The 22498-nt window shown below is 47.1% G+C and overlaps 3 protein-coding genes across 5 annotated transcripts; 2 read left to right on the plus strand and 1 right to left on the minus strand.

Moving 5' to 3' along the window:
- The first annotated feature begins 3683 nt into the window (after positions 1 to 3683).
- Positions 3684 to 4908, plus strand: LOC100831978 (auxin-responsive protein IAA24). Its single transcript, XM_003557426.3, has 3 exons — positions 3684 to 4091; positions 4192 to 4473; positions 4587 to 4908. Exons 1-3 carry the CDS (start codon positions 3892 to 3894, stop codon positions 4642 to 4644), a joined length of 540 nt encoding a protein of 179 aa, XP_003557474.1. The 5' UTR covers positions 3684 to 3891; the 3' UTR covers positions 4645 to 4908.
- Positions 4909 to 16796: 11888 nt separating this feature from the next.
- Positions 16797 to 18919, plus strand: LOC100832270 (vacuolar protein sorting-associated protein 24 homolog 1). Its single transcript, XM_003557427.4, has 6 exons — positions 16797 to 17012; positions 17128 to 17204; positions 17327 to 17429; positions 18033 to 18154; positions 18240 to 18434; positions 18529 to 18919. The coding sequence occupies exons 1-6, from the start codon at positions 16901 to 16903 to the stop codon at positions 18610 to 18612; spliced, it is 693 nt and encodes a 230-aa protein (XP_003557475.1). The 5' UTR covers positions 16797 to 16900; the 3' UTR covers positions 18613 to 18919.
- Positions 18920 to 19497: 578 nt separating this feature from the next.
- LOC100830279 (methylsterol monooxygenase 1-1) lies at positions 19498 to 21598 on the minus strand. 3 transcript variants are annotated; one of them, XM_024457340.1, is made up of 5 exons: positions 21180 to 21598; positions 20534 to 20856; positions 20209 to 20356; positions 19976 to 20008; positions 19498 to 19852 (listed from the first exon to the last, which is right to left on the minus strand). In XM_024457340.1, the coding sequence occupies exons 1-5, from the start codon at positions 21525 to 21527 to the stop codon at positions 19838 to 19840; spliced, it is 867 nt and encodes a 288-aa protein (XP_024313108.1). In that variant the 5' UTR covers positions 21528 to 21598; the 3' UTR covers positions 19498 to 19837. The 3 variants fall into 3 exon arrangements, with proteins under 3 accessions (XP_024313108.1, XP_010230028.2, XP_024313107.1); XM_010231726.3 differs by having other exon boundaries at positions 19498 to 19858; XM_024457339.1 differs by having other exon boundaries at positions 19498 to 20008.
- Between the last annotated feature and the right edge of the window lie 900 nt (positions 21599 to 22498).

Genomic DNA, 22498 nt, shown 5'->3' on the forward strand with positions numbered 1-22498 from the left:
TTTCTAGAAGTACAAGTTTTCCAAAAACTAGCTTGGGCTCATGATAAGCATCATCGATCGTTCGTTGCTTCCCCGTCCCTTGAGCGCCCCAACAGCCGTGCGGCTGCACCAGGAGACGTCGACCGGAGTCGGGGAGGAGACACACACACACACACGTCCCTCTCGATCGAGCGCCTGCCCGCGCCACACGGCCGGACGCACGTACACGCAGCTGTAGCTTTCAGGGTCAGCACCTTTCTCTTTTTTCTTCTTTTGTTTATGTTTAAACCTGAGATGCGGAAGAACTACGCGGTGGTGGAGCGATCAGCTTTAGGCCGAACCTGTGCATGCCCTTCCTCTGCTGTGGCACATAGCGCGTCAACACCGCACAGTTGGACGGTCGGTCGGTCGCGCCAACAGCGAATGCATGCGCGCCAAGACCAGCCGCGAACTTAATTACATTTGATTGATGGGAAGAATCGAGCCGCCGGAAATGCATAAAAGCGGACCGGCGTCACGGCGGCCTACTTTTCCTTTCCTGGTTGGCGCGCAAGGCCGGGCGGCCGGCCGGTCGACAGACAGGAACTTGAGATTCCGGTGAGAGATCGGGATAGTTTGACACTGGACGGACGTACTAGTTCCCTCGTGTCGTGTCCGGCCCGCTCCGGTGCACGGCACGGCCGGGGAATCCAACGGCGGCACAATCGGTTCGAGCGCGCACGTACTACCACTGCTGCACCGACGGCGTTGTACGTCAGAGAAGCGACAAGGAACGTACGCACGTAGAAGGAGCCGATCTTCGCATCCACAGTGGCGCACGAGAATACGAGACGCTGCCGCGTCACACGCAAACAACGGCGGTGGACCCGGCTGCTCAGCGTGGGGACGGGCCGGCGGGCTGCTGCGCCCACGTGGTTGTCTTTTTTTTTTGGAACAAGGCCCACGTGGTTGTCGGGATGAACGAGTGAAGGCTAGGTGGCTCCAAAGAGGAATGAGTTGAGTGTCCGTGTGGCCTTGGGCAAATATCGGAGAAATAGCCGGATCTGTCACCAGCTGCGTGCCATTAGTCGGCTGGCTGGTGCGCCGTGTGCCTGCGTGTCGTGCCCTCCGCGGTCGATCCACGTTTCCTTTTTCGAGCCATCATTTCCTTGAGCGTCACTGCTGCTATACTTCGTTCTGTACAATTAAGCCCCGCGAGATGCAAATGTCTCTTCGTTTGGCATGCTGCTCAAAGCACCCGTCAGTTACGCCCCTCCATTTTTTGATGTTTTTTTTTTGCCACGAACTCCATTTTTTTTATGTTGCACTCACACTATTCACGACCGATATGGTATCTTTGTCAGTAAATGTGTGGATTGGCTTCATAATTCTTAAAATTATGGACAGAGTGAGTACATTAGATGCCAATTCTCTCCGACTTTTTCTTGACCTTTTGGTACGTACATTTTCATTTCTTCAAAGCTGAAAGCTGCGCGGTCGGTCGACACTGGACACGGAAATCAAAGCAAGCCTATCGCCGTGCACCGCCACATACGGCCGGCCATGCCATTCTTGTTCCTGCACAACGCGCGCGCGTCAACTCAGACTCTGCTGTAGCTAGCGCCAGTGGGAACTGATCGGAACCCAACGACGATGCAGCTAGGCGGTGGAGTACTACTAGCTCGATCGATAGGCAGGGAGGGCGAGCGATGTCAATTTGTTAACCCCAATTTCCCTAGATTTGTCGGGACGAGGCTTACAGCGTTTTGACCTTGACAAACAAACAGTTCCCTTGTCCCCTAGCAGTAGCTAGCTAGTGCGACCACGGGAAGTTTCAGAAAACGATATTCAACTCCATCTCTGACGCGGCCGATCTCGCCTCGCGCTTGACAAACAAACAAACAGTTAAACTTCGATGCCTGAGACGGGACGATCGATCTGCACGTGCTAGTGGTACTGCTCACCCTGCCAATTCGCCATCCCAGGAGCCAGCGGCGGTACACGTGGCCCCCGAAAAGCACGTACTCGGTGCTGTAATGAGTCGCTCGGTCTGTACGAGAATTTTACGAACACGGGGAGAAAACACTGTAAAAAATCAAGCAGAGAAGTGACGAACAACCGGGCCTGGAGTTACTCCAGTGCTACGTACGTACCCACCCACCGTCTCTCTGGCTGGTTTGCTCCAAAGTGCAAACCTACAAACGGAGACAGCTAAGCTAGCCCCAACCGTGTACCGGCCCTGTCTCCACCACCATCGCTAGCTTTAGGTTATGCACCAGTGGATCCATCCGTCCATCCATCGACCGACGCCTTTCCCGGCCAACATCATCGTGTCTCGTCCTGCCGGGGAAACGCTGGTGGTTGCGTTATTGGCTACACTGCTCTTCCCCGTGACAGACAGCGAGACTACGTATGGCTCCGGGTCGACACGGCCGGCCCACACGCCGCGTGCGACAGCTACCACCACTCCGGCCCACTCACCCCGTGCATCCATACGCTCGTGCTTTGCTACTTCGTGTGCACACTTAGTTCTTCTCCCGTCCTCGGTCTCAAAGTGGGGTGGGGACAAGCTCGGGACAGCCTTGATTACTGCCGCAATTCGTCTCCATGCGTGTTCGCATGCTCGCCCTATATACTTAGTGTTGTACTACTACTGCTATACTAGAAAGAAATTAAAAGGAAATTAGTTGGGTCTCTCCTTCAATCAAAACTCAAAAGGACATTGTCGATCGCCTTGTCTTGTCTTGTCGTGTCATGCATTCGTGCGTTGTACGCTCCAACCACCCCTCGTATGCAGCAAAGCTCGGGATTTGGATGGGTCTGCGCGTAACAACCATAAGATAGTGTTTCTCGCAAAAATCCAACAAAGTAGAAGATGTAAGTAGTATGTAATGTTGAGCATTTGCGCTCGTGTTTTAATTGCTTGTGCCGGAGCTAGTAGCTGCTTAATTTCCGGGACACCATTTTTTATATAGGATTGACACACGGTACGTACGTGATGAATGATGCAGGCAAAGACAATTACGGTGACCCGTACGTGGACTTGTCCAAGCGGGGATTAACCGGTTAAAATGTGTTGTGGCATGCATGCATCCAGATTCGCACAGTTAACGTCACGACGGTGCATGGTGTGACGGCTGTTCCGTTGTGAGAGTATAACCAGGACTGGCCGTGTTAACTCGATTGTCTCGAGTGGAAACTTAAAAAACAATGTCCACTACTCCTAATACGCCGTCCAATCATCGCGGATACCGAACGGGTTAATAGAAAATGAGGCGCATGTCGGCACGTAGGAAAACACCGAGCATCTCTCCATGGGCCAATACTATATTTTCACGTCTATTTCCTGTCAACAACATCATTCGACGGAGCACTACGCAAAATTTATTTTCCGCGAGACCCGTTCCACACACACGGGGACAGGCATCCACCATGGCCACGTGTACGTCTCGCATTGGCCACTCTCCCAGACAGCCATGCCCACCGGCAGGCAGGTGGGCCCCGCGCCCCACATGGGCTGCCCGCTCGGGAGCCCACCGACCCACCCAGCCGTGCGGAGCGTGCCTGGCCCGGCATGGGAATCTCTCCCCACCGCGAGACCCTGTCCAAAAAAACAACAGCCGGGCCCCGCACAGCCACACCTGTCCCCCGGGCCCCACTGCCGCCCCGACCGCTCGACATGCGCCTACGCGCCACCATTTAAAATCCTCCTGTCCTTTCCTTCCTTCCTTCCCCAACCCATTCTGAAAGCCTCCCGGCAACCACCCCTTTATAAACCACACACACACGCAAAGCAAAGCACATCTCGTCTCCACCCACAGAAATCCATCCTCATCTTCTTCCTCCTCCTCCTTTCTCTCTAGCCACGAACCTTTCTTTCTCAAAGGCAAAGAGCACCGACCGGGGTTTCATTTCTCAAACTCTCTTGGATCAATGGAGCTCGACTGCGCCACCGAGCTGCGCCTCGGCCCTCCTGGAACCAGCAGCACCAGCGCCGGTGATCACCAGACCGCGGCGCCCAAGAGGCCGTCGGCGAAGCGCACGCTCGACGACACGCGGAGCGAGGCCTCGGGGACCGGGTCGGCCGCCGCCGCCGCCGGGGACGAAGACCAGGACACCACCACAGCTGCCAAGTAAGCACCCGCACCGATCAACACTGAATGAACTGAAACACCCTGAATTTGACACGTGAGATGGTTAAACTGACCAAATTTTTTGGGTACTTAACTTCAGGGCGCAAGTGGTTGGGTGGCCGCCGGTGAGGGCAAGCAGGAGGAACACCGCCCAGGCAGCGGCCAAGAAGGCTGAGCAGTTGTTTGTGAAGGTTAGCATGGACGGGGCACCGTACCTCAGGAAGGTGGACCTGAGGATGTGCAAGGGGTACAGGGAGCTCAGGGAGGCACTGGATGTGCTCTTCTTCACCAAGTCCTCCTCCGCCGCCGCCGCCGACCAGCTCGCCGTCGCCTACGAGGACAAGGACGGCGACCTCATGCTAGTCGGAGACGTGCCATGGGAGTAAGCACCTGCCATCTTCTTCACATCACACAGTTTAATTTTAGCCATTTAGACACGAATTTTACACTGTAACAAGTGACTAATTGTGTGGTGCTCTGTTTCTGTTCCTGCAGTATGTTCATCTCTTCCTGCAAGAAGCTGAGGATAATGAAGGGGTCTGAAGCCAGATGATGATTTGGTGAGGGAAAGCTAGCACAGGCTCTGTCTGCGACACCATGACACGTGGGGAATGGATCAATGATCTGCAAGAACCATGGCTGTACAGAGAGGTTGAGCAGAGCAGTGCCTGTTGCTGCTGCCTGCATCCAAGAGGGAGAAAGATGGTGTATGGAAGTTGTATATAGTTCCCCATCTCTTTTCTTTTTCAGTTTGAGTTTTTGTATGGGCGAATGCTGAGAAAAGAAACAAGAAAAAAGGATTTGACTTACCTGAAGATTCCCCTTCTTTCCTGTGTGCTTGTGTGATGGTGAAACTGTGGCAAGCAGTATCAATTTTGTCAGACCATGTTCCTCCCTTCCATAAACCCCCATGTTCTAGCTTCTCTGTGTTGATTCCTACGTGATTCTGAAAGTCCGATACTCATCTGAAAAAATGTACCTATCAACAGTTTCTTTTCCAGTTAAATTCTAGCCACCACACACGAAATATACTGATTCTATCTCCAATCTGGCCAACCGTTTTGATGATAGTCGATCCGATAAAATTGCTGAATAAGCCTGTATTTCACCGTAATATTTTCAGCGAAATGCGAGAGGACGGAAAGACATCATTTTACCAAACCCATTGACCGCAAATCAACAACAAGAAGTAGCACGCGTATTCCGATGAAGTTCTTGCCACTAAAAGAAAATAAACAGCACTTTCTTAAAATAACCACGTAACGTACAATCAATCAAGGATGCAACCTCCAAAGAGGATAAGGCGCCAGGCGCCAGCCTGCGGGGGGGCATGAACCAACCAACAAACAGAACCTCCCTGGAAGAATCCAAACCGCACAGAAAGCCACGCACGCTGTCTCATAGGAGCATTTTCATTGTATTTTCATGTGCTGAACTGCAGACAGTACTGTGATTACAAGAAGGAAAAAAGATCGAGAGAAGAAAAAAAAGACATAATTTAGTCTGTCACTAGCAGCCAGACGGTGGATGATTCAGAGGACATGATGATTCAGAGAACTGCAGACAGCCTGAATATTATGGTTGGTGCCCACCTTCACAGCGAATTCCCCGCTGCCTGGAATTTATCACGCTGCCCGAGGAAATATCAGCTGAGTAACGACAGCAGACTACCTGCTATGGTACCATCAGGATTCAGAAGTCACTGCCCGTTTGATGGGTGAATCAGGCTGGGGATGCAATGGCGATAGTGTTGATATGTGAAAACAAGGAACAGAGGTATAGGCCATGTAGCTTCTGACAGAGACAATAATGTGGTTTTAGATCAATGTAATAAGCATGGTTCAGATACTATTAATCTTTTTTTGCCGAGAAAGCATTATATAAGAAAGAAGGAAGAGAAGCAGAACTTGCAGACAGTAATGTGGTAAGCAGGAAAAGAAGAGAAAAATGGCACAATTAGTCTGTTACTCAAAGTCGAACGATGATTCAGTGGACAGGATGATAATGGTGTAGTGTATATTATATTTTTGTCATTCCCACTTTCCACGAATTCCTTTGCATCCAGAATTTATCACGCGGCCGGAGGAAATGTCTTGGAGTAACGACAGTCAATCATCTGGTACCCCTCTGATCCTAAATTTTTAACTCAAATTTGCCCAAATATGTATGTATCTATTCTTAAAAAGCGTCTACCTTCATGTAATATTTCGACAACAATTTAGGATCGGAGGGAGTATCATATATCACCAGGAGGTCACGATCCAGATGTTAACAACATATGATGACTGAATCTGGCTTTGATAAAAGAAGTTGAGTTTTTTTATCTCGATCTGCCGGCCTCTGCATCAAGAGGATGAACATAGCCCATCAGGCTAGGGATGCAACGGTATTCACAGATGCAATCTGCTGTCAGACCAACAAAATGAGTATAAATTTCACATGTCCAGGAGACAGCTGAAAGCCATGCTTGTGGTAACATCATTTGATGAGGAATGAAAAAAGGAACAGGGCTGGATGATGAGACAACCAGGAGTGCAAACTATGTTGACAGGTACTGAAGCTTTATGTTTCACACTTTTTTCCCTTAACAGTTACTTTTTTTTTGACAAACAGAGGGCATTCTCCTCCGGTTTCATTAAAAGAAACCATGTGTCTGTTAATAAAACTTAAATACTCCATCTGTTCCATATTAAGTGACTCGAATTTGCCCAAATATGAATGTATCTATGTCTAGAAAGCGTCTAGATACATGTAATATTTCGGCACTTAATATGGGTAGGAGGTAGTATATCGCATTGAGCATCAAACCCATAACAAAAGCACCGAGATAGTTTCGACCTCTTTCGCTCTGTAAAAATAGGCAGCACCAACAGTTACTACCCTCCACACACTCAACACCTGACACCAGTTTGGGAATTTTGGACGAAGTTCATGATCTCATGCACAGAAACCTCCGCACAGACTCTGAAGCCTCAAGATGTCAGTGGGGAAGAGTCACTGGCGCCCACCCTTGTGCTCGATTGAAAACTTCAACCGTGCCTTGCTATAGCGGCCACAAACAGCTTTTGCATAAGTTCTTTGGATGTGTTTCTCTGCAAACCAGCCCAAGAAACAAAAGTCGAACAAGATACAGGTACAAGATAAAGGAGGGCAGGTTATGTAGGCATGTGTAGTGTACCGACGAGGAGACTGATTTTTACAGAAAAAGAAACTGATGGTTTAACTCAAGTTTACCATCTTGTGCCGATCAACAGTCATCTTCAGTACAAAGGAAGGAAGCACAAAAGCAGCCGAAAGGAAGCACAAGATGACAAGAGCAGAGCAGCATGAATTTGTGCTTAACTGTGTCATGGACAGACTGAGAGAATATAGCATTAGGGAAATTTTATTTTTGCCCTCTCAACTTGTCAAAAAGTACGTAAATGGTCATAATTTTTTTCCATATACTTGTATCCTCCTTTAACTGTTGGAACCGAACACCAATGGTTCCTTACTCCATCCAAAGCGGTACTCGACTTGGGGTCTCCACGGCAATGTCCATGGTCATGAACTTAGGTTTTTGAAGAAAAGATGTGTGCTGACGAATTCGTCAGCTAACATGGAGAAAGGGAACGATTTACCTAGGTTCAGGGATCTCATTGAGGTAATACGCCTACTCCTGCTTGTCTGAGCTTGTATTGATGATATATTACAAGATTGCAATGAAGGCTATGGAGCGCAGATTGAATATGGCGTGATGTGTAGTTGTGGCTTGGATACCCTCCCGGCAGCCCCTCCTAATCCTTTATATAGGAGCCTAGCTTTCGGGTGCTGAGTCTGGGTAGGTTACAATTCAAAATAAACCTTATTCGGTTTTCTTATCTTATCTTGGGCCGCACGCCAAGGTTCTTAGTCTTCATGGACCATAGTGGGTCATCAAATGAACATCCAATTGGACTGTAACGGGTATACCGAAGTTGAGGACCCAATAGGATGTAATGACGTCAGTACTGGTGCCGTTATATCATGGTTTTTGAACCTACTAGCTGAAATGCCCGTGCGTTGCAACGAGACTACAAAATAAAATGATACATTCAAAAACATGCCATCAAAACCTTCTTTGCTCACCAAATATCCCTTTAACAAATGTTTCTTCAGAAGATTGTGTCTCTATACTCTAGTCTCTCAAAATAGAACAATACACTTGCTTCTGAAAATTATATAACATCACCCGGTCCGAGTTTTGAGACGGAATCACTTGATTTTTTTAGTTCTCTCCACTATCTCACTTCAGCCGTTAAAACAAAGAGTTAGAAGGGGCAACAAATTTATGTTTATGAGTACAGACATTTGATTATTTTGTTGAGTATTCCTATTCTTATTTTCCTGGTTTTTTGAAGGAGCTTATCAATATTAGATTAAATCAAGCCTAATTAATAAACTGGCAGTGCACGTGTAATTTTTTTTCCAATTATTTGATCGAGTTGTTCGGCGGATCTGGCTTGTGGTCAGTTCAGACGACTTAACGTCGTTGGCCTCTCGGCTATCTGTCTGCTCGTAGTCCTGTCTCTGCGTGGCGGCTAGAGTCCGTCTTATATGGCCGGCAAGTATTAAATGTGGCAACTCACCCGCGGATATCCGAGCCAAATGGGTAGGATATGGGTCGTTATTTATGCCCATGGGTATACCCGATGGCTCGCCCGATTAGCCATGGGTAGGGTATGGGTATATGTTTATACCCATGGATACCTGATGGGTCGCCCAGTTAATATTTTAATTAAATAAATATTATTTTTATTATATAATATGTGGACTCTTTGATTTTGTTTAGCGAAATGTGGACTCTTTGATGCAATAAGGATAAACGGATGAACCCTGATGTAAAACAATAAGAGTAAATATCACAAAACCCCTAGTTTCTGACGAACTGTATCACGGAACTACACCTTCTTTTTTTTATCACTTAACCCCGTATTCTTGGACTAAACCGTATCGCAAAGCCCTAAATCTCGCTGCCAACGGCGCTAATAGGGAAACTGACGGGCGGTGGCGGCCTCGCCTTCGACCGAGACGACGAGCGGGCGGCGCGGCGGGGCAGCAGGGCGGCTGGGCGGGGCAGAGGGACTGCAGGTGCGGCGGGGCTGCGGGCCTGGTTTGGGCTGGGATGCTCCCACCATGGATGACGCAGGGGAGTAGAACGCTCATGGGAGAAACTCGCCGGCAGCGTCCAATACGGCAGAGCTCTACGGGGGTGGATCCGAGGGGGGAAATAGGGGGAAAGAAGGAGAAGCTCACCACAAACTCGTAGGCGGGGTCGGTCGGGGAAGAGGAAGCCGGTTGAGGCGAGTCGACGACGAGGCGCGGTCGGCGGAGGAGGAGCTCGGTGAAGGGGCGCTCGGGGCAGCCGGGGATGAAGGCGAGTGCGCCAGAGGGATCTTGGAGACGTCATGCTGCTTTTGCTGGCGTCGTCTTGGCGCGGGAGGTTGCAAACAGGTGGATTGGCGCGGGCGGCGCTCTGCCGGTCTTGGGGAAGAAGACCGCGGCAGGGCAGGTGTTACTAAGGTAAGTAAGATTTCGCTTCAGAGGCCGACAGGTGGGCCCCCCATGCAGTTTTCCTATTAGCAGTGTTGACAGCGAGATTACGGATTTTGCGATACGGATTAGTCCAAAAATATGGGTTAAGTGAAAAGAAAACGAAAAGATGTACTTCTGTGATACAGTTCGTCAGAAATTAGGGGTTTTGTGATACTTACTCAAAAAATAAATAAAGACCAAATGCAAAATTGACCCAGTAGCCCTGACTCGATGACCCATCAACTTGACATGTTTGGCCATCTAACTCACTCAGTCAGGCTCACAGAAGACAGGCATCGAGGCACCTTCTCCCATCTTCCATTCTACACTCGGCCATCATCTCTCGTTCTCTCTACTATGTCCTAGGCGCGGCCACCATTCTCTCTCACAGTCTGTCTCATCAGCTTTTTCTAATAATTCGCCATCTCCTCGTGTAATTTAGCCCTACGAGGAGACGGTCATGGCTGGGAAACGAAAGATGGAACCAGCCGTGGCCGCGCCTGGGACATAGAGGGGACGGCCGTGGCTTCAATCCCTTGCCCGATGGGTGCCCGATCGGGTCTCATCTTCTGACTCCCGTAGTGTTTCGACGGAGCAATCTTTTTCTCGTCAGATTCAGAGTTGTTGCCCGACTCTCGTAACGATACCGCTGGTGCTGGATTCCCTCGCGGAGTTCCAGTCCAATTCGGTGCAGGTAACGAGCCAGCCGGCTTAGTAGGCCTAATATACATGCAATCTTAGGGGTCCACAATTTTTTTTGAGAAGTTTGACAGATGACGGTGAAAGAAACGGTCCGTATTTTTTAAATAGGTATAGATATAGAAAATTGTCACGTTAGCCTGTCAAGTTGGTATCACTTTCCTTTTTAGACCACTAGTCAATTTGTTTCAAAAAATATTTAAAAAACCAAGTCAATTTGGTATTTCGAAGCAGAATCCATGACGCGCAAGCACTAATACCACTTCACTTCAGAACGGACTGTTCAGGGCCGGCTTAGTGGCTTGGGGCGAAACTTAAACTCCCGGCCGTTTAATACAAACATAATAATAATAATAATAATAATAATAATAATAATAATAATAATAATAACAACAACAACAACAACAACAACAACAACAACAACAACAACGACGAACATACGCATAGAAGATATATTGTCGCTAACACTTAAATACATGCAAAAGTAGTACACGTATTAAATAATTTAAGCATATTACCTTAAAAAAACTCTTCTAACATTCTTCGAAGCAAAATCAGTTATGATGGGATCGATGTCGATCTCATCCAATAATGTATTCTCGATGCATAATGTTGCCAGACCATTTAACCTCTCTCGAGACATTGTTGACCTCAAATAATTCTTCAATAATTTCAACTTTGAGGAGATTCTTTCAGCCGATGCAACGGTCATGGAGATACTTTCTGGATGACATGAGATAACACCATGCTGAAAAAATTACAACAAGTGTTGACGAGTGATAGTTCTGCATCATCTATATATGTGAATAACTGAAAATATTCATAGAGATTTAACACTAATTAAGTAATACAACACCTCGAATTAATCATTCGCTGGGAGACCATCCCAAATTTGCAACTCGCCGGCTGCAGACTGCAGTTGCGCTGGTTCCACCCATCGCTCAACGGGTGCCGAGTGCATACAGGGGCCTACCGAGTCGGCGCGTGAGCACCGGCGAAGGGGCGCCCCTCTGCACTTGTTGCACCGATGGAACACGGCCACTACAACTGCACCCCAACGCCAGGTGTATCCACACCACCTTAATGCGCCCGCTCGGGTGACAAGCCAGCGCTGCCTGGCTCGGCGAGGACTGTGTGCCCGACCGTGTATTTGAATTGGATGGTTCAGCCTAATTCTGTCCGTGTGGGACTAAACGCTTGCCGCGAGCGAATCGATGGAGTAGGTCTCGATCTCTAATCCGGCCGGTACAAACGAATCCGAGGTAAACTCGGCTCCCTCCGGTGCCTCCGCGTCGCCGTTTTTATGGCCGCCGCCGCGCCGCGGGTCCTGCGCTCCGAATCGGACGGAAATTAGTGAGGGCTCAAATTCTCAATCTCCTGCCGCAGATCAGACCTGGCATCGTCGCGCGGGGAAGGCCCAGATCAGTAATTTAAGCATGCATGTAGTACATGTACTCCCTCGGATCCTAAATTGTTGTCGAAATATTACATGTATCTAGACGATTTAAAAAAATAGATATATTCATATTTTGACAAATTTGAGTCAAGAATTTAGAATAAGATGGAGTACATACGTGCAGCCGTGAGCAAGTGCCGCGGAGGAGTTCTGAATCCTGGATGTACATGAACTAAATATCTCAAGAAACAAACTTTGTCTCAAGCTGGTCCTACAAGAGGTGTGTCTCAGTTCTGGGCAGGGTTGATGAGTGTTAAGAATCTGTTTTATGATAGATGTAAGAGGGTGGTGTTGTCTGGAAAACAGACGAGGTTTTGGGAGGATTTATGGACTGGGGAATCTTGCCTAGCTGATATTTTCCCCAGATTGTATACTCTGACCTTCTCTAAACAGGTTACTGTCCACCAGGTGGTCCAATCTGAAGGAAAATACTTATGCTTTAGGAGATGTTTGTGGGGGGGCCTCGCTGTAGATTGGCAAAAATTGCATCTATAATATGTTCCATTACCTTATCTGATGAACAAGATAAGGTGAGATGGTTGATTGGGGGAAAAGGTTTCACAGTGAAGAGTATGTATAACTCTCTTCAGACTAGGAGGCCACTGAAAATTTATAAGTTGGTATGGAAAATGAAACTCCCTGCTAAGATAAAGATTTTTCTGTGGTTGGTACTGTGGGGGAGGATTTTAACTAAGGAGAATCTTAGAAAAAGAGGATGGCAGGGTGATACAGTGCATGTTTTGTGCAGGGGGGGGGGGGGGGGGTTGGGACACTTGACCATCTGTTTTTCGAATGTTCTTTGGCTAGATTCATATGGGGGATTATGCAGGTTGCTTTTGACACTGGAGAACCACCTCAATCTATGGGGCAGGTTGGGGCGTGGTTTTGCCAGTTTCAAAGGCAGGATACTGAGATTGTCAAAATTGTATTGGCTGCTTTTTTCTGGACTGTTTGGAAAACCAGAAACAGAGCATGTTTTGACAATGTCATGCCGTACGTCCTATTGGAATTATCTTTCAGATATGTCACTGGATTGATTTTTGGTCCGAATTGCAGAAACCAGGAATGGAAAAGGTGCTTCAGCAAACTGCTAGGAAGTTGAAGCAGGTAGCCGCAGAGATCTTCGCTAGATCAAAAGGATGGGCGCCGTTGTGCAGGAGGCTTCAAGCCTGAGACAAGCTCGTTTCTGACTATGGTTGTTCTTCACGTCACCATAGTTTCTATGTTGCTCTGAACTTGTCCTCTGTTTTCTTCTCTACATTCGATGGTCTAAAGCTGCGAAGATGATTGGGTGTAATAGGCCTAGTATCCTCCTGATCATGTCTCAGAGATCTGTTGCTGGTAGTCTTATTCCAGTTTTTTTGTTAAGACTCTTTGTAATAACTATATATGGTTTCATTAATGAAACTGAGGGAAACCTTTTGATAAAAAAAAAACATGAACGTGTCAGGCAACATGCATGCTGATTGCTAAGTAAATGCCACTCTTCCTTCAAACAAAAAAAATGCGAATTCTCTGAGTCTTATTATTGGCACACAAGACCGACAAGTATGGGCCAGTTCGTTTTGCTTTCTAAACCGGTATTCCCTCCGATCCTAAATTGTTGTCAAAATATTACATGTATCTGGACGCTTTTTAAGAATATATTACATTCATATTTGGACAAATTTGATTCAAGAATTTAGTATCAGAAGGAGTAATTTTTAGGACCACAGCAGCTAGATGAAGCAACAAGGAACTCGATTTTAGCACAGCTTATAAGCAGCACAACCCTAAATCCTAGCCAGGTATAATTGTATGAAAAAATGCTGGTCCAAGACAGCAATTCTCGACCTTCTAAAAAATCTCACATTTTTTTTAGAAAAGCACAGTACAAACGCAGACGCTCACAACACGCGCGTACACTCATCCTCATTGAATTACTGTCAAAATCTCTTGAATCGTTAAAAATTAGGGTTCTGTGAAATTACTCAAATTGCGACAGTTTGAAGTGAACTTATGTGTCTGTTAGACTGGTGAAACTGCAAATAGCAAAAGAATTGGTGGTTTTGCAAAGCGAAGGGGTGCACGGACCTAGCCAGTTCCACCCATAGCTCAATTGATCTGTTGATGTGAGTACCGAGTACGCGTGCAATTATTAGAGTACATGGCATAATTCTTCGTAGAGGTAAAAAATAGAACCTTGACAAAGATAAGTAGATATGTGAACATGAATCCTCATGTAGCCCGTAGCGGAAAGTTTCAAAAAAAATAGGAAAAAATAACTGAACGACAAAAGGTGGTGGTTTTGCCAAACGAAGGGGTGCACGGACCTAGCGAGTTCCACCCATCGCTCAACGGGTGCCCGTTGCTGCTCGGCATGCCAGCAGCGCGTGACTCCCGTCTGCATCAGGAGTGCGTACAGGGGCCTACCGAGTCGGCGCGTGAGCGCCGGCGAACGGGCGGCCTCTGCACTTGTTGCACCGATGGAACATAGCCACTACGATGCACCTCCACGCCTGGGGTATCCCACCACCTTAATGCCCCCGCTTGGGTTACAGACCAGTGCGACGTGGCCCGGCGAGAAGTTGTTTCGTGCGCGTCTATTTAAATGTTGTGTTCCCTGATTAATCGGGCCGTGTGGGACTAAACATGCGATCGGAGGATCCGCTGCAGCTTGGGCCTTTCTCCGTTCTCCGGTCGGGCTCGGTGATTTCTTCTGGTGCCGGCGAAGGGGCGCCCTCTGCACATGCTGCACCGATAGAACACGGCCACTACGATGCACCTCCACGCCTGGTGTATCATCCCACCACCTTAATGCCCCCGCTTGGGTTACAGGCCAGTGCGACGTGGCCCGGCGAGTAATCGGTGCGGTGTGCCCGTATTTATACTAGGCAGCCCAAGATTACGCCGGCCGTGTGGGACTACACATCCGGGCGAGGTAATCCTGGTCACTCCGATGTGAAGTCCTCGTCCCCGCGCGTGCCTCCGCGCTCCGCGGGCGTTTTGGTCGTCGCCGCCGCGCGCCTGGACTCCGAAACCAGGTCGGTCCCGAATTCTCAATTGATCGGAGTTAATCCATCACGGACTAAACCCACTAAGTACACAAGTACAAAGGAAAGCACAAAAGTAGCAGAAAGGAAGCACAAGATGACAAGAGCAGAGCACCATTAAATTTGTGCTTAGTTGTGTCATTGACGAGACAGTACGTGTGCAAGTATCAGAGAATATAGCATTAGGGAAATTTTATTTTTGCCCTCTCAACTTGTCAAAAAGTACGTAAATGATCTTATGGTTTTTCCCTATACTTTTTATCCTTTAACCGTTGGAGCCGAACACCAATGGTTCCTTACTCCATCCAAAACGGTATTAGAGCATCTCTAGTGGATTCCGCAAACAGCCTCGATCCGAATAAAAATCTCCAGTTTGGGGGTTCAGGGAGGAAAAAACGACCCGACAGGTTCCGCAAAAACTCCCCGATCCGAGAAAAGTTCTCGGATCCCCGAACCGATGACGAGCCAAAAATCCCCATATAGGCGGGACAGAGATCCATTTGGTGGGCATACCGCATTGCACAGGCTACCTTGGCAGGAGGAAAATTTCAGCTCGCGCCCACTGCTTCCCCTCCTCCTCCACCGCCACCGATAAGTTCCCGCCGTGCCGATGGTCCCCTCCCTGCTGCCAGATCTCGCGATGGGGGTCTATGCCCCAGAGAATAGGCACATATATAGTCGAAATTCCTCTAAAATTAACAACATGAAGAGCCCGTGAAGTTTAGATACCGGAACTATTGAGCTTCCAAATCATCTGATCTTTTCAGTTGAATGCTCTCCACCAGATAGGATCAATTGTTTTGTTTCCCCGGTTTTGCATGGATGTCTTGATCCACAATTGTGTAAGTTTCACATATTGTTTTCGAGTTAAATGCACCCGCGGTCCAACTATTATTGAGTTGGTGTCACTTTACTCCTAAAATTATGAAATTGCATACTTAGCTCCTAATTTAATTTTAAGTGGCTCACGCGAGGTCTTAAGCTGGTTCTCACGCATTTGACCCGCCTAAATGGCTCGTTGACCAGATACACATCAGCAAGAGGCCCATATACCATAACAAATGGTAATATAATTTAGCAGAAACCCTCTCACGGATAGGCCATCTCTCTTATTTCTCCCCTCATTTCCCATCCGCAAGGGGGTTTCTGCTAAATTACATTGCCATTGGTTGTGATCTGCGAGCCCCCTTGCTGATGTGTACCTGGTCCACGAGTCACGTAGGGGGTCAAATGCGCCAAAACCAGCTTTTGACCTCACGTGAGTCAATTAAAATAAAATTAGGACTTAAGTGTGTAATTTAATAATTTTAGAACTAAAATGACAACAACTTAATAATAATAGGATTGTGGGTGCATTTATCTCATTGTTTTTCATTCTAAGAGATTTTTTTTAGAACATCAATCTGGCTTTATTTATTGAACACTGAGTACAACTGATCCAAAAACTAAAACGACAACCAAAATTTCGGATAAACCGAAAGTTACATGAAAAATCATTGAAGCAAACTTCTTTAGATGCGACATCCGCATCTTGATATTTCTCCTAATCTCTGATAACAAAACAGTAGAAAACCAAATCTGCATAAGCTGAACTAACATTGTAGATCTTACTGAGCCGCCCACACCAGCGGGTGAGAACTTGACATCATTGAACGCACGGTGGATGGGGACACACCCCTCCATTGAATCATCACAGAACCGACGAAGAAGATGAAAAAAAACACGAATCTCTCCTTTTTCTTCTGACACGGTGGTTACAGTATACTGGCAACTGACAAATATTGACCTAAAGCCCAGCACGTCTGGCTCAGAATTTGTCAACCTCTGGAGCCCATGAGGCCTACTTAGCCATTCTTGTCAACCTCTAGAGCCCATTAGAACTCCAATTCCACGGGGTCCATGAGGTTGAAAATAATCGAAGTCCAATTTATACCGAAGCCCAGCCCATGGGGCCCAGCCCAGATTCCTGCTCTGTCTCTCCCTCGCAGCAGCAGAATCCCCACAGCAACTACTCACGAATTGCTTCCGCGTCTGCCTCCGATCGATCGAGCGGAGCAGCAGCCCCGGAGATGGAGGCGGTGAAGAGCCTCCTGAAGCCGAAGCCGACGCCGCAGCAGCAGCTGCGCGAGTGGCAGCGCCGCCTCCGCAACGAGGGCCGCAACATCGAGCGCCAGATCCGAGGTTCCTCCTTCTTCACCCTACTCCCCGATTCGATTCATTCCAGAGCTCTAGATGATGATGATGAACTGATGGTGCTACTTCGCTCGGCTGGGTCTTTGGGGGGTGATGCACCCAGATGTCCAGAAGGAGGAGAAGAAGGTGGAGAAGGCAATCAGGGAGGCCGCCAAGCGCGACGACATCGGATCAGCCAAGGTATATGCTTCCTCCCTTCTGTGAGACCCGGCCGTCGATCGATTGGACTGGCTGGAGAGCGAGCGATGCGAATAATATTTGTGTGGATTCCTCTGTTCGTTGATGAATGGTGATCCGTGAAGGCGCTGGCCAAGGAGGTGGTGCGGTCCAGGAAGGCGGTCAACCGCCTCTACGAGAACAAGGCCCAGCTCAACTCCATCTCCATGCACCTCGGCGAAATCGTCGGTAATGAACCATGTGTCCATGTCTAGTTCATCCTCGCCTCTGTTATACTTCTAAATTGGTATATTGATAGCATATTGATATGGTAAAATGAGACACTGATGTGATTTTCATGTTACACAAGTTCTGAAATCTTTTTTCACTGTGCTTCTTTTTCTAGACAGCTTTGTTTGTAAATAGTCTTCATAGATGTGGCTGAAACTCACCGAGTTGTGAAATTACACTTCTCCTGTTCTTGAGTTGAAGTTTATGTGAATCAGGAACTGAAACTTAAGCTAGGTTTATCTGACTCGATTCTTAAATGTAATGTGCAAAATAGTAGTTTGTTGACCGTGTGTTCTAAATTACAGCTGCTCCTGAATATACTAACATACTGGTCAGTTCATGAATCCTATGGCTTGAGCTGAAATAACCTACGGGCTACGGCATTTTAGAAGCCTTTTTATTTAAAAGATGTCATTTTAGAAGTAGAAGAATAAGAACTTCTGTAACCAGAATGGTTTTGTTTACCACAGGAGTAGGACCTACTTCCTTCTGGCTATATAATTGAATTCTTAATTGAGGTTTGTACTAATTAATGATCTGTCATGTTATGTAATCTTTCAGCTACTACCAGGACAGTAGGACATTTGTCCAAGAGCACGGAAGTGATGAAACTTGTCAACAACCTTATGAAAGCCCCTGAGGTAGCTGCCACTATGCAAGAATTCAGCAAAGAGATGACAAAGGTATACAAGATCTGTCCCTCTTTCAAAGGTTGCTCCTGTAATTTGTACTTGTACCAGTTATGGCTTCATGGTTGCTGTGATGCAGGCTGGTGTAATGGAAGAAATGGTAAATGATGCTGTCGATTCAGCGCTGGACAATGAGGACATCGAAGAAGAGATTGAAGAGGAGGTTGATAAGGTCCTCTCCGCAATTGCAGGGGAGACTGCTTCCGAGCTACCCGACGCTGTCCGGAAACAAAAACAGAAAGTCACGCAACCTTCGACAAGTGAACCTGTAGAGGTAACAGAACTCACCAATGCCTGCTCGTTTTGCAATTTAAGGCCTTTTGGTTTCTAGTAGAGTCTTATAAGGATCTCGCACCATGCATGTGCAGAGAACTGCTGTAGCGGAAGCGGTTCATGATGACGATGACGAGCTTGACAAGATAAGGGAAAGGCTCGCCAAAGTGAGGTCCTAAAAGAGAATTCATCTGTTGACCTACATAAATAGTCCATTGACAATGTATGTGTGTATGATATATGGTTCCACAGATGATGACCTTGTTGTCATTAACAAGCTGATTTACTCACATCCACCAACGTCAAGTTGTTCAACTTGGCCTGTAACTTGTAAGGATCATCTCGTGTGACGTGTCCTGTATTTCGTTTCTTGTTATATTGTTGTGGATTGTGTAATCAGATGAAGTCAGTAATCCACGCTGCACACAACCATTTATGGAGAGCTACATGCTGAATGATGGAGCGAGTACATTGTTCTCCCCTGTTTCACTGTATGTTGTTGTCAGGAACTACTGAAAAGATCTGATGCAAGTATAAAATATGACCACCTGCGTTCATGTGCCCTGTGAAAGGAAAAAAATAAACTGAATGAATTAAGATTTCATTTCGGTTTTACTAAGTTTTGGAAATTTCATCATATAATTCCGTTCTGGTTTCAAGAAGATTTCAGTGTCGGGAGACAAGACGGGAGAGGAGGGCCGGTATTTGGCGATGGAACCAGTTGGGGAAAACGAGGACGGATATTTTTCTTTGATGATAATTGATACGTACTCCGTATTTGTTTTTACAGCAAATTCTGTTTTCTATCTCCTACTTTGACATCTCTCACAACATTAGACAGAAGTTCTTCCCGCTTAATTACACTATTTGGCGAAACACCAAACTTATTCCACATAGTGATTTTTTTGCCAGATTACCCTATTCAGTTTTCTTTCTTCGACCAAGAATTTGAAACCCCTCTACTCATTCAGTAAAATCTCGCATTTAGAAAATTGACGAGGCCTCACGATGAGCTAGAAGGTGTCCATCACGGCCGTGGCGTCGGTCAGCTGCTAAGCCCTAAAAGTAGCAACTTGATTCTCTGTGTTACCATTGTCCTGTACTTCTGTTGGCTTTAATTAGTCATCTTTGAACGACACCGTATTCTAGAAAATAATCTTTGAACGACACCAAAGATAAACACACACGACGAGTTCCATCAATTTATACAAGATCGATCGGTTATTCGGGGCGTTGCAACATATGCATGGGCTCTGCAGACGACAGATGATGATCACAACACACACACGAGCGCAAGAACGGGCATTTCATCAGCAAGAGCCTGTGGGACAGGCCGGCCGGCCTAAAGTAGTACAGTAGTGGCGTCCCGCCCTCGAAATCGTTCGCTTCTCCTTTGTCGACACGTTACTCTATCATCTCCTGCAGCTATATATTTACACGTTACCGGTTTAACTACATTATAAGTACTATGTATGTTCATTATACGATGGGAAATCAAGTTCATGTGACGTAGGGCAGGCACGCATGCACGCATGTATGTACCTTTCCTAGGCTGGCCTTATGGTATCTGTAGCCCTGAAAGAAGAAAACAGCATTTTGAATGTCAGAATAATGACGGTGATGTACAGTACTCCTTCCGATCGATCCATAATAAGGGTTTCAGGTTTAGTACAAAGTTATACTAAATCTGAAACATTTATTATGGATCGGAGGTAATATCATTTTCTTTGTCTAAATCAGCGTGATATTTGCGTAAGAGAATATAACATTCTTACTTTATCTGTCCCATACAAATAATCACAGAAGGTGAAAATAGTAGAGAAGTTGCTCTGACTTTGGCCCCCTACACGGTGATGGTAGTCATGGTGTTCTGCCCCTCCGTAGAACGGGATAAACTTGGTCGGGTTGAGCGGGAAGCTGAACCTGCATCAATTACTTCTCTTTGTTCAATGAGACTACACAGAGGATGGAAGCTAGCCATACTCATGCAGCGTCTATGTACTAACACATATAATCTTTTTTCATGTAGTTCAAGTGAACCTGATTAAAATTGTAGTTTTACATTAAATCAAAATTGTATTGAGAACTAAATTAGTTTACCCGCTGTGAGTGTCGATGGCCTCGATGTGGCGCAGGACGAACCAGAGCCAAAAGGTGGTCATGTGGCACGGCACGATGGCCGGGCCTGCAAAAGCGGGTACGCCGAGGATGAGGACCTCCGCCCAGTGCGCATACGGTGCGGCGTAGCCCATAGGGGCCGTGAACTCATGGTGGACGTGGTGGATCTTGTCGTAGCCCCACTTGGTATGCAGCAGCCTGTGCATCCAGTAACCGAGATAGTCCTCCACCAGCAGGTACACCACAAGTTGCGCTGCCATTTCCCCCACCGATGGCAGCGGCAACCCGGTCCGGATCCCCACCATCTAATTAATGGATGATCCAAAATGCTAACCGTTAAATGTTAGGGCGTAGCTACACATGCCAGTTAGTATAGTATCTACCCACACTTTGTTAATATCAGAGGTTTTTGTTTTGTCCTAAGTCAAATTTGTTAAAATTTAAAATTTGACCAAATCTATAGAGAAATCTGCCAACTTCAAATTTGTTTTCTGAAATTCATGTGATGTATCTTCGTACCATACTTGCTTGATATTGTAGATATTAGTATAGTTTCTCTGAATTCGGTCAAACTTTCAAAATTTTAATTCAGGATAAAGCTCAAACATCTTCTGTTTAGAAACGGTACCTCGGCGACAGGGTAGGAGACGAGGCTGAGCGGGCCGACGGAGAGGAGCAAGACACGAGCGGTGTCGAGGTAGCAGCGGAGGAAGGCCGCCGGCGAGAGGCGCACCCTCGGCTGCAGCTTGTACTTGTGTATAAGCGAGCTGGCGTTTGCGTCGCCCGTGCTACGGAGCTCGAGCAGAGCTAGGGGGAGCGGGGCCAGAGTGTAGACGACAAGCAAGATTGGGACGTTGTGGCAGTAAAGCCACCGGTCAGGCACCGCCGCCGAGTAGCCGAACCACGCCGCCTCGGCCGCCGTCATCGCCCGCCCAAGCGCCGCCGCTGCCTCTGCAGCCGTCGCGTAAGGGAGCATTGCAAGCTGCCGGGGCTGCTGGTCGGTCGGCCGGGTCAATCTTCTGCGTTTGCGCGCGTCTCTAACGCGTACACGCTACAGGATTGTTTGAAGGGCCTTTTTATTGTGGCATAGTATTCCACAATTTTAGTACCGAACGAGGAGTGCGTGGTCATATCTACCATTGATTTCGAGGTCCTCTGTGCCCCTTTTTTTTGTTCGTAAGGTTAATTTCGTCCGTGCCAGAGGCCAGAGCGGGCACACAACACGCAGGACGTGCTCCGCATCGGTCCCAGAGAAACCCGGCAAAGCAGCATGTGGCGCTAGCTCTTGTCCCACTCCAGCGCTCTCTCTGGTGATGCCATGGCGCTGTACGTACCAGTGTGCTGGGTATAACGGAAAATGATAGTACTACGTACCCTTCTCTAAAAATATTAGAGCTAGGGAGGCAGTAGGCGAGAGGGCACCGAAGTACTTTTCTTTTGTACACGCGACAGTAATTTGCTACTACTAATATCCGTTCCAATGCCTACACACGTGACATGATTAATAATATGCTAGCTACTAATGTCGTCCCGTTTGCATCTCTAAAGCGTACACGCGACAGGATCAATTGTTAATTCGCTACTATTTCTTGATAATAGTCAAAGGAGTTCGAGGAATTAACCAATTACTTCTTCTCCATGCATGCACGCCGCATGCGCAGTGTGTATAGATTAGTGATGTATGTATACAAATCTCAGGCTTAGCTGTGCGTATACAGCGGATTTTATCGTTTGACCTTACGTGTTTTATTTTACACATGCATATACTCACTAAATTCTTTTCGTTGTTTTGGTTTGAAATTGACACTAAAACAACGACAAGAAATTAGGATCGGAGGAATATAAGACATCTAATTTTACAAAATCAGCAGCCCCTTGAGCTAGAGTCATTGGGAATATGTATCCGGCTTAATTTTGGGAAGACTCCGTAGCTTTTGCTTTATTTCT

Source organism: Brachypodium distachyon, chromosome 1 (genome assembly GCF_000005505.3).
Source record: "Brachypodium distachyon strain Bd21 chromosome 1, Brachypodium_distachyon_v3.0, whole genome shotgun sequence".
NCBI lineage: Eukaryota > Viridiplantae > Streptophyta > Magnoliopsida > Poales > Poaceae > Brachypodium > Brachypodium distachyon.

Bases quoted from the DNA above. Each gene is read 5' to 3' on its own strand.
- LOC100831978 (XM_003557426.3), top strand. From the start codon at position 3,892: ATGGAGCTCGACTGCGCCACCGAGCTGCGCCTCGGCCCTCCTGGAACC. The intron at 4,092-4,191 runs GTAAGCACCCGC...ACTTAACTTCAG, and splicing joins GACACCACCACAGCTGCCAA to GGCGCAAGTGGTTGGGTGGC. The intron at 4,474-4,586 runs GTAAGCACCTGC...CTGTTCCTGCAG, and splicing joins GTCGGAGACGTGCCATGGGA to TATGTTCATCTCTTCCTGCA.
- LOC100832270 (XM_003557427.4), top strand. From the start codon at position 16,901: ATGGAGGCGGTGAAGAGCCTCCTGAAGCCGAAGCCGACGCCGCAGCAG. The intron at 17,205-17,326 runs GTATATGCTTCC...TGATCCGTGAAG, and splicing joins ACGACATCGGATCAGCCAAG to GCGCTGGCCAAGGAGGTGGT. The intron at 18,435-18,528 runs GTAACAGAACTC...ATGCATGTGCAG, and splicing joins CGACAAGTGAACCTGTAGAG to AGAACTGCTGTAGCGGAAGC.
- LOC100830279 (XM_024457339.1), bottom strand. From the start codon at position 21,527: ATGCTCCCTTACGCGACGGCTGCAGAGGCAGCGGCGGCGCTTGGGCGG. The intron at 20,857-21,179 runs GTACCGTTTCTA...TCCATTAATTAG, and splicing joins TCTCCTACCCTGTCGCCGAG to ATGGTGGGGATCCGGACCGG. The intron at 20,357-20,533 runs GTAAACTAATTT...TAATTGATGCAG, and splicing joins GCCATCGACACTCACAGCGG to GTTCAGCTTCCCGCTCAACC.